The 12,554-nt window shown below is 43.0% G+C and overlaps 1 protein-coding gene across 4 annotated transcripts in view; it reads left to right on the forward strand.

Annotated features, from left to right (window-relative positions):
* nhsl3 (NHS like 3) overlaps positions 1–12,554 on the forward strand; it is a 61,143-nt gene that overhangs the window by 15,782 nt on the left and 32,807 nt on the right. Inside the window, exon 1 of one of the 4 annotated variants that reach the window (XM_061882659.1) lies at positions 10,306–10,586. The exons of the other annotated variants lie outside the window; for them this stretch is intronic. Coding sequence (XP_061738643.1) covers positions 10,496–10,586 — 91 coding nt within the window. The 5' untranslated portion in view covers positions 10,306–10,495. Of the gene's footprint in view, positions 1–10,305; positions 10,587–12,554 lie in introns of those variants that run through there. 4 annotated transcript variants of the gene reach the window in all.

The following is a 12,554-nucleotide window of genomic DNA, read 5'->3' on the forward strand; positions in this document are numbered from 1 at the left end:
AAGGTGGGGATTGAACCAGGAACCATCAGGTTGCTGGTACGCCCAGCTTGTCCCCAAAGATGTGGACAAGGTGGGCGGGGAGATGTGGACAAGGGGGCGGGGAGATGTGGACAAGGGGGCGGGGAGATGTAGACAAGGGGGTGGGGAGATGTGGACAAGGGGGCGGGGAGATGTAGACAAGGGGGTGGGGAGATGTGGACAAGGTGGGCGGGGAGATGTGGACAAGGGGGCGGGGAGATGTGGACAAGGGGGTGGGGAGATGTGGACAAGGGGGCGGGGAGATGTAGACAAGGGGGCGGGGAGATGTAGACAAGGGGGTGGGGAGATGTGGACAAGGGGGTGGGGAGATGTGGACAAGGGGGCGGGGAGATTTAGACAAGGGGTCAGGGAGATGTGGACAAGGGGGCGGGGAGATGTAGACAAGGGGGCGGGGAGATGTAGACAAGGGGGTGGGGAGATGTGGACAAGGGGGTGGGGAGATGTGGACAAGGGGGTGGGGAGATGTGGACAAGGGGGTGGGGAGATGTGGACAAGGGGGCGGGGAGATGTGGACAAGGGGGCGGGGAGATGTAGACAAGGGGGCGGGGAGATGTAGACAAGGGGGCGGGGAGATGTAGACAAGGGGGTGGGGAGATGTGGACAAGGGGGCGGGGAGATGTAGACAAGGGGGCGGGGAGATGTAGACAAGGGGGTGGGGAGATGTGGACAAGGGGGTGGGGAGATGTGGACAAGGGGGCGGGGAGATGTGGACAAGGGGGCGGGGAGATTTAGACAAGGGGTCGGGGAGATGTAGACAAGGGGGTGGGGAGATGTGGACAAGGGGGTGGGGAGATGTGGACAAGGGGGCGGGGAGATGTGGACAAGGGGGCGGGGAGATGTAGACAAGGGGGCGGGGAGATGTAGACAAGGGGGTGGGGAGATGTGGACAAGGGGGCGGGGAGATGTAGACAAGGGGGCGGGGAGATGTAGACAAGGGGGTGGGGAGATGTGGACAAGGGGGTGGGGAGATGTGGACAAGGGGGCGGGGAGATGTGGACAAGGGGGCGGGGAGATGTAGACAAGGGGGCGGGGAGATGTAGACAAGGGGGTGGGGAGATGTGGACAAGGGGGTGGGGAGATGTGGACAAGGGGTCGGGGAGATGTGGACAAGGGGGCGGGGAGATGTGGACAAGGGGGCGGGGAGATGTAGACAAGGGGGCGGGGAGATGTAGACAAGGGGGCGGGGAGATGTGGACAAGGGGGCGGGGAGATGTGGACAAGGGGGCGGGGAGATGTGGACAAGGGGGCGGGGAGATGTGGACAAGGTGGGCCGGGAGATGTGGACAAGGTGGGCCGGGAGATGTGGACAAGGGGGCGGGGAGATGTGGACAAGGGGGCGGGGAGATGTGGACAAGGGGGCGGGGAGATGTGGACAATGGGGCGGGGAGATGTGGACAAGGGGGTGGGGAGATGTGGACAAGGTGGGCGGGGAGATGTGGACAAGGGGGCGGGGAGATGTGGACAATGGGGCGGGGAGATGTGGACAAGGGGGTGGGGAGATGTGGACAAGGTGGGCGGGGAGATGTGGACAAGGTAGGCGGGGAGATGTGGACAAGGGGGGCGGGGAGATGTGGACAAGGTGGGCGGGGCCACGCCACGCAGCTGTGTATGCTAGTAAAGTATTTTCAGCAGCACAAATGTCCGCCTGGTGTGTCCTCATTTCTCCCAATGACAAGCGGCAAAATTAAACCAAACTGAATTGGAAAAAGGCAGGTTTGTAAAATAGTGCCGAGCAAAAGTAAAACGCTGCAATGGAGGAGTGAGGAAAAGTGAAAGTAATGAAGGAGTGAGAGGGAAAAGAAGCTGAGAGAGAAGTGAAAGTTTGCTGAAGGATTCTTCTACCTGCACATGCTGCACTCTGTCTCCTGGGCGACTGACCACCTGTTGCCATGGCAGCCATACAGTCAGTGTTGCCATGGCAGCCATACAGTAAGCCAGCTTCATTATTACCTGCTGAGGACAAAGACAGAAAACATCAAGCATATTTTACATTTAACTCTTTTACTGTGTGGACTTCTTCTGGGCGACTTTTACAATCACCTTACACACAACATTGTTTGATGTGGCGCACACACACACACACACGCACGCACACACACACACACACACACACACACACACACACACACACACACACACACACACACACACACACACACCGCAGAACTCACTCTATACATATTCACATCTTATACATATATATATATATATATGTATATATATTAAAACCAGATGGAATAATCACAAGGCCTCCTTTAGAAACCAGACTTTGCGGAATTCTACAGAACTCAGCAAGCACATTTGGAACCTCAAAGACAATAATGTTGAATATTCAATAAGATGGCAAATTCTTGCATCCAGCACACCTTACAACAGTGGTAATAAAAGATGCAACCCATGCTTAAAAGAGAAACTGTTTATTATATATCATCCAGACCTGTCATCCCTCAACAAGCACAGTGAAATCATTTCAACATGCCGCCACAGACGAAAGTCCTGCAGTCCTGGGTTCAATCCCAGGCTCAGGATCTTTGTGTGTGGAGTTTGCATATTCTCCCCGTGACTGTGTGGGTTCCCTCCGGGTACTCCGGCTTCCTCCCACTTCCAAAGACATGCACCTGGGGATAGGCCCCTCCCACCTCCAAAGACATTCACATGGGGATAGGCCCCTCCCACCTCCAAAGACATGCACCAGGGGATAGGCCCCTCCCACCTCCAAAGACATGCACCTGGGGATAGGCCCCTCCCACCTCCAAAGACATGCACCAGGGGATAGGCCCCTCCCACCTCCAAAGACATGCACCTGGGGATAGGCCCCTCCCACCTCCAAAGACATGCACCAGGGGATAGGCCCCTCCCACCTCCAAAGACATGCACCAGGGGATAGGCCCCTCCCACCTCCAAAGACATGCACCAGGGGATAGGCCCCTCCCACCTCCAAAACATGTACCTGGGGATAGGCCCCTCCCACCTCCAAAGACATGCACCAGGGGATAGGCCCCTCCCACCTCCAAAGACATGCACCAGGGGATAGGCCCCTCCCACCTCCAAAGACATGTATTTAGGGTTAAATACAACCTTAATAATTTTTTTGAAATATTACATTTTCCGCGGGGGAAACTGGTGTCCATCTAGGCTACAATCGGGTGGAAGGCAGGGTACAGCCCCACGACCCCAAAGGGAATAAGCCGTAGAAAATGGATGGATCATACTTTTCAGTTTTAACATGTTTTTTTTAATTTTTTAATAGTTTGTTACTTTATGGATTTTTTTTGTCATCCAGTTTCATTTATTTGTAACAAGGTTGACTGCATGAATTGATGTTTACCATTTATTTAAGAAGGTGGAGCCCGACTTAAACAAGTTGACAAACTTATTGGGGTGTTAGCATTTAGTGATCAATATGTACTGTACTGTGCAATCTAATAGTACAAGTCTCAATCAATCAAAGCTGTAGTAGCCCGTGCTCGCCAGCAGAGGGCAGTGGCGCGTCAATGCAAAGACTCATAATGACATACTTCATGCTCAAGGTCACGTGACTTCAGCACAGCAACTATTCATCCAGCATTGCAGCCTTCTTTTCACCACCTCAACATGTGATGACGTCACGTGTGCTGTCACCTTGACAACCACTACCATATCACACACACACACACACACACACACGCACACACACACACACACACGCACACACACACACACACAGAGAGAGAGTTGCTGTGCTTTGATCACACTGTATCTGGGGCAGGCAAACGCACACGCACACACACACACACACACACAAACACACACACACACACACACACACGGAGAGAGAGGGTGTGGTGACGGTGGCGTGTGTGTCCATGTCAATGCTGCACGGTGATGTCATTCATGGACTCCTTGAGGCAGTAAAGATGGTGTGTGAGGACATAAAAAAGGAGAAGTTGATGAATTCTTCACTCTCTCTTTCTTCAATGCAGGCAGGGAGCTTCCTTCTCTCTTTTATCAGGAAGTCTTCCCTTTCCCTCTCTGCCATTTTGTTGTGAGAATTGTTGAGTTGAAATGTGATGATGGTGTGTGTGTGTATGTGTGTGTGTGTGTGTGTGTGTGTGTGTGTGTGTGTGGAGTGCAGCTATTGATCAGCAGTCTCATATTCACAACTCATCATGTCTCCTACGTCGTGGGCCTAGAATGCTGCACTAGTCGCACAAAACTTCATTTTAACTACACAACACATGCACGTGTAACTACACAACACATGCACTTTCAACTACACAACACTTGCACATTTAACTACACAACACACAGGTTTTAACTACACAACACATGCACTTCCAACTACACAACACATGCATGTGTAACTACACAACATATGCATTTTTAACCAACCAACATAGGCACTTTTAAGTACACAACACAGCTTTTAACTACACAACTCATGCACCTTTAACTACACAACACATGCACTTTTAATTACACAACACATGCACTTTTAACTATACAACACAGGCACTTTTAACTACACAACACATGCACGTTTAACTATACAACACAGGCACTTTTAACTACACAACACATGCACGTTTAACTCTTCAACACACGCACTTTTAAGTACACATCAAACTTTTAACTACACAACACATGCACTTTTAAATACACAACACAGGCACTTTTAAGTACACAACACACAGCTTTTAACTACACAACACACACACTTTTAACTACACAACACATGCACTTTTAATTACACAACACATGCACATGTAACTACACAACACATGCACTTTTAACTACACAACACATGCACGTTTAACTCTACAACACACGCACTTTTAAGTACACAACACACAGCTTTTAACTACACTTTTAACTCCACAACACATGCACTTTTAACTACACAACACATGCACGTGTAACTACCCAACACATGCACTTTTAAGTACACAACACATGCACTTTTAACTACACAACACATGCACATGTAACTACACAACACATGCACTTTTAAGTACACAACACATGCACTTTTTACTACACAACACATGCACGTGTAACTACACAACACATGCACTTTTAACTACACAACAAATGCACTTTTAATTACACAACACACGCACGTTTAACTCTACAACACACGCACTTTTAAGTACACGACACATGCACTTTTAACTACACAACACATGCACTTGTAACTACACAACACATGCACGTGTAACTACACAACACAGGCACTTTTAACTACACAACACATGCACGTGTAACTACACAACACAGGCACTTTTAACGACACAACACATGCATGTGTAACTACACAACACATGCACTTTTAACTACATAACACATGCACTTTTAACTACACAACACACAGCGTTTAACTACCCAACACATGCACTTTTAAGTACACAACACATGCACTTTTAACTACACAACACATGCACTTAACTACACAACACATGCACGTGTAACTACACAACACATGCACGTGTAACTACACAACACAGGCACTTTTAACTACACAACACATGCACGTGTAACTACACAACACAGGCACTTTTGACACAACACATGCATGTGTAACTACACAACACATGCACTTTTAACTACACAACACATGCACATTTAACTACACAACACACAGCTTTTAACTACACAACACATGCACTTTTAACTACACAACACATGCACGTTTAACTCTACAACACACGCACTTTTAAGTACACAACACATGCACTTTTAACTACACAACACATGCACTTTTAACTACACAACACACAGCGTTTAACTACACAACACATGCACTTTTAACTACACATCACATGCACATTTAACTACACAACACACAGCTTTTAACTACACAACACATGCACTTTTAACTACACAACACATGCACGTGTAACTACACAACACATGCACGTGTAACTACACAACACACGCACGTGTAACTACACAACACATGCCCATTTAACTACACAACACATGCACTTTTAACTACACAACACATGCACGTGTAACTACACAACAAATGCACTTTTAACTACACCACACATGCACGTGTAACTACACAACACATGCACGTGTGACTACACAACACATGCACTTTTATCTACACAACACACAGCGTTTGACTTCACTACACATGCACTTTTAACTACACAACACATGCACTTTTAACTACACAACACATGCACGTGTAACTACACAACACATGCACGTGTAACTACACAACACATGCACGTGTGACTACACAACACATGCACATTTAACTACACAACACACAGCTTTTAACTACACAAAACATGCACTTTTAACTACACAACACAAATGCACGCGTAACTACACAATACATGCACACGTAACTACACAACACATGCACACGTAACTACACAACACATGCACAAGTAACTACACAACACATGCATGTTTAACTACACGACACATGGACGTGTAACTACACAACAGACGCACTTTTACTACACAACACACGCACACACATCCCTCCTGTGCTTCCTCACTGCTGACAACTCTATTCTTTAATCTTTACAACACACTAACTTATTTCCACACTTTTTCTTTACTATACACTAACTTTTACTCTTGCACTTGTTTACAACACGCTAACTTATTTTTACACTTTTGTTCAATACACAAACTTATTTTTACACTTTTTTTTACAAAACACAAACTTATTTTTACACTTTTTTAGAATACACAAACTTATTTGTACACTTTTTGTACAATACAGAAACGTATTTTTACACTTTTTTACAATACACAAACTTATTTTTACACTTTTTTTCACAATACACAAACTTATTTTTACACTTTTTTTTACAATACACAAACTTATTTGTACACTTTTTGTACAATACACAAACGTATTTTTACACTTTTTCACAATACACAAACTTATTTTTACACTTTTATTTACAAAACACAAACTTATTTTTACACTTTTTGTACAATACACAAACGTATTTTTACACTTTTTCACAATACACAAACATATTTTTACACTTTTTCTACAAAACCCAAACTTATTTTTACACTTTCTGTACAATACACAAACATATTTCTACACTTTTTTTTACAATACACAAACGTATTTTTACACTTTTTTACAGTACACAAACTTATTTTTACACTTTTTTTACAGTACACAAACTTATTTTTACACTTTTTTTTTTACAAAACACAAACTTATTTTTACACTTTTTTGGAATACACAAACTTATTTGTACACTTTTTGTACAATACACAAACGTATTTTTACACCTTTTTTACAGTACACAAACTTATTTTACACTTTTTTTAGAATACACAAACTTATTTTTACACTTTTTGTACAATACACAAACTTATTTTTACACTTTTTTTTACAAAACACAAACTTATTTTTACACTTTTTTTACAAAACACAAACTTATTTTTGCACTTTTTTAGAATACACAAACTTATTTTTACACTTTTTGTACAATACACAAACGTATTCTTACACTTTTTTTTACAATACACAAACTTATTTTTACACTTTTTTTCACAAAACACAAACTTATTTTTACACTTTTTTTTACAATACACAAACGTATTTTTACACTTTTTTACAATACACAAACTTATTTTTACACTTTTTTTACAAAACAAACTTATTTTTACACTTTTTTACAATACACAAACTTATTTTTACACCTTTTTTTACAAAACAAACTTATTTTTTACACTTTTTTGGAATACACAAACTTATTTTTACACTTTTTGTACAATACACAAACATATTTTTACACTTTTTTACAATACACAAAGTTATTTTTACACTTTTTTTACTGAACAAACTTATTTTTACACTTTTTTAGAATACACAAAGTTTTTTTACACTTTTTTTACAAAACAAACTTATTTTTACACTTTTTTAGAATACACAAACGTATTTTTACACTTTTTTACAATACACAAACTTATTTTTATACTTTTTTTTACAAAACACAAACTTGTTTTTACACTTTTTTAGAATACACAAACTTATTTTTACACTTTTTGTACAATACACAAACTTATTTTTACACTTTATCCACAATACACAAACTTATTTTTACACTTTATCCACAATACACAAACTTATTTTTACACTTTTTTCACAAAACACACAAACTTATTTTTACACTTTTTGTGCAATACACAAACTTATTTTTACACTTTTTTACAATACACAAATGTATTTTTACACTTTTTTACAATACACAAACTTATTTTTACACTTTTTTTTACAAAACAAACTTATTTTTACACTTTTCGTACAATACACAAACTTTTTTTTACACTTTTTTTTACAAAACACAAACTTATTTTTACACTCTTTGTACAATACACAAACGTATTTTTACACTTTTTTACAGTACACAAACTTATTTTTACACTTTTTTAGAATACCCAAACTTATTTTTACACTTTTTTTTTTACAAAACAAACTTATTTTTACACTTTTTTAGAATACACAAACTTATTTTTACACTTTTTGTACAATACACAAACTTATTTTTACACCTTTTTAGAATACACAAACTTATTTTTACACTTTTTGTACAATACACAAACGTATTTTTACACTTGTTTATTATACACTAAGTTATTTTTACACATTTTTCACAATACACAAAGTTATTTTTCCAGGTGAATGAAGTAGTTGAGTAGTAGGAGAGCAATGATGACACAGTGGACACACATTGGACACACAGTGGACACACAGAGTGGACACACAGTGGACACACAGTGGACACACATTGGACACACAGTGGACACACACAGTGGACACACACAGTGGACACACAGTGGACACACATTGGACACACATTGGACACACAGTGCACACACAGTGGACACACATTGGACACACAGTGGACAGACAGTGGACAGACAGTGGACACACAGTGGACACACAGTGGACACACAGTGGACACACATTGGACACACATTGGACACACAGTGGACAGACAGTGGACAGACAGTGGACACAGTGGACACACAGTGGACACACATTGGACACACATTGGACACACAGTGGACACACAGTGGACAGACAGTGGACAGACAGTGGACACACATTGGACACCCAGTGGACACCCAGTGGACACACATTGGACACAGTGGACAGACAGTGGACACAGTGGACACACACAGTGGACACACAGTGGACAGACAGTGGACACACATTGGACACACATTGGACACCCAGTGGACACCCAGTGGACACACATTGGACACACATTGGACACCCAGTGGACACACAGTGGACACACAGTGACACACACAGTGGACACACATTGGACACACATTGGACACCCAGTGGACACACATTGGACACACATTGGACACCCAGTGGACACACAGTGGACACACATTGGACACACAGTGGACACACATTGGACACACAGTGGACACACAATGGACACACAGTGGACACACATTGGACACACAGTGGACACACAGTGGACACACATTGGACACACAGTGGACACACAGTGGACACACATTGGACACACAGTGGACACACATTGGACACACATTGGACACACAGTGGACACACAGTGGACACACATTGGACACACAGTGGACACACAGTGGACAGACAGTGGACACACAGTGGACACACAGTGGACACACATTGGACACACATTGGACACACAGTGGACACACAGTGGACACACATTGGACACACAGTGGACAGACAGTGGACAGACAGTGGACACACAGTGGACACACAGTGGACACACAGTGGACACACAGTGGACACACAGTGGACACACACTGGACACACAGTGGACAGACAGTGTTGCAAAGACAACAACAGAGTGTCCTGGCTTCTGAGTACAATATGGCCGACAGGACAGAGGTCAAAGTGGACCCTGCTTCATTATGAGTGTCCACATAGGTGAGAGCTTCCACACAGCTAACATCTTGTTTATGCTGATGCTATGGTGGCTAGCTTATTCTTACACTTGAAAGGCAATAAGGAAGGTTTTGCCTACAAGGTCACCTGGAGTCTGGACCCTTGTGAGGGGGACAGTTGGACCAATCAATTGTCTCCTATTGAAGAGTGTCTTTCCCAACAATAAATAACAATATTCATCACTTCCTTCTTTTGCTTCATTCAAATCACTTTTTATGGCCTCTAAATCTTCTCTTTTGCCAGCACCGTCAGCTGGGAATCATACACTTTGGAGCGCCAGCAGGCGGATGGGAGGGGCGCACGCACGCACGCACACACACACACACACACACACACACACACAACACACACAGTCGGGATTCTGCCGCGTCTTCAGCAGCTGGATGAGCAGCAGTATCGCTTGCCGGGCAGCCATGATGTGAGTGATACCAGGGATGATTCAGCAGCGATGATGATGTCGGTGCAGGGACAGATTGGGGGACAAGACATGGGATGGTGGACTTAGTGGACTCCCTCTAGGGGGTCTGCCCAGACATGGGCAACAACGTCCAGAAGAGGAGAAAGGTGGAGGCGGACAACGCAAGAGGCTTCTGGCCGATTGGACACTCAGGCAAGCTGAGGACAGGTGATACTGTTTTTATTCATGATCAGGAGATATCTAAGACACGTGTGTGTGTGTGTGTGTGTGTGTGTGTGTGTGTGTGTGTGTGTGTGTGTGTGTGTGTGTGTGTGTGTGCTACATTAGACTACACTGTAGAGGGGCTGACATTAATGTGGCGTTCCATGTCATTGTTGTGGTGTCCATAAATGTAATATTAATTAATAAGTCATTAGGGCCCGCTTGGCCCATTGCAAAAGGACCTATTGTTTTTCGTCCGTTTTATTAGGGTCCTTGGCCCATGGCAAAGGAGTCCACAGGAGTCCTTTGCCATGGGCCAAGGACCCTATTGAAACTGCTGTGTTTTATTATTATTCCGCACCTACGCGCTGTAATTTGACCCCCTTAACATGCTTCAAAACTCACCAAATTTGACACACACGTCGGTATAGCAAACCTTCCCAACATATTAAGCAACCAATCCCCCAAAATGAAAATTGCGCTCTAGCGCCCCCTAGGAAAAAAATATGACGGACAAAACTGCATGTAACTTCTGTTAGGAATGTCATAGCGACATGAAACAAAAACTCCTATGTAGTTCTGACTTAGACCCAATTTTCATTTACTCACTTTGTTCAGCAAAAATCTACAGGAAGTTGGCAAAAACCCCTTCAAAATAAAATTTTCGCAAAAAAATGCAATTTTTGCCTCTTTGTGCTGTAATTTGACCCCTTTAAAATGCTTCAAAAGTCACCAAACTTGGCGCACACATAAGGACTGGCGAATATTGCGATCTAATGAAAAAAACAAACCCCAAAACTCAAAATTGCGCTCTAACACTATTTTTGAATAAAACACTGAAAAAACTGCTCCTAGGAAGAAAACACAGACAAAACTGCTTGTAACTTCCGGTAAGAATGTCGGAGAGACATGAAACAAAAACCTCTATGTAGGTCTCGCTTAGACCTAGATTTCATAGATTGACAACCCCCAACAAAAATCAACAGGAAGTTTGCAATCCCCCCTTCAAAACAAAAGTTTTGTAAAAACCGGTCACCTTTCTTCAAACATTATCTCCTCTGAGTGCGTTTGTTGTTTTGGCTTCAAACTCGCACAGGAGAGGGATTGAACCCTTCTGATTAAAAGTATAGAACAGAGTTTTGATAAGTTCTCAGGTTTTTGATTTTACGCGCCTTCAAAGAACCCCTGTGCAAAGTCTCCTAAAAAATGTCATTTTTGCCTCTTTGAGCTGTTATTCGACCCCCTTAAAATGCTTCTAAAATCACCAAACTTGACACACACATCAGGTCTGGCAAAGTTACCCATGCCTTGTTCACTAATACACCCCCATACCATCACACATGTGTAAGTTACCCATGTCTTGTTCACTAATACACCCCCATACCATCACACATGTGTAAGTTACCCATGCCTTGTTCACTAATACACCCCCATACCATCACACATGTGTAAGTTACCCATGTCTTGTTCACTAATACACCCCCATACCATCACACATGTGTAAGTTACCCATGCCTTGTTCACTAATACACCCCCATACCATCACACATGTGTAAGTTACCCATGTCTTGTTCACTAATACACCCCCATACATCACACATGTGTAAGTTACCCATGTCTTGTTCACTAATACACCCCCCATACCATCACACATGTGTAAGTTACCTATGTCTTGTTCACTAATACACCCCCATACCATCACACATGTGTAAGTTAGTCATGTCTTGTTCACTAATACACCCCCATACCATCACACATGTGTAAGTTACCCATGCCTTGTTCACTAATACACCCCCATACCATCACACATGTGTAAGTTAGTCATGTCTTGTTCACTAATACACCCCCATACCATCACACATGTGTAAGTTACCCATGTCTTGTTCACTAATACACCCACATACCATCACACATGTGTAAGTTACCCATGTCTTGTTCACTAATACACCCCCATACCATCACACATGTGTAAGT

This window comes from Nerophis ophidion, linkage group LG21 (genome assembly GCF_033978795.1).
Source record: "Nerophis ophidion isolate RoL-2023_Sa linkage group LG21, RoL_Noph_v1.0, whole genome shotgun sequence".
In the NCBI taxonomy this organism is placed as follows: Eukaryota; Metazoa; Chordata; class Actinopteri; order Syngnathiformes; family Syngnathidae; genus Nerophis; species Nerophis ophidion.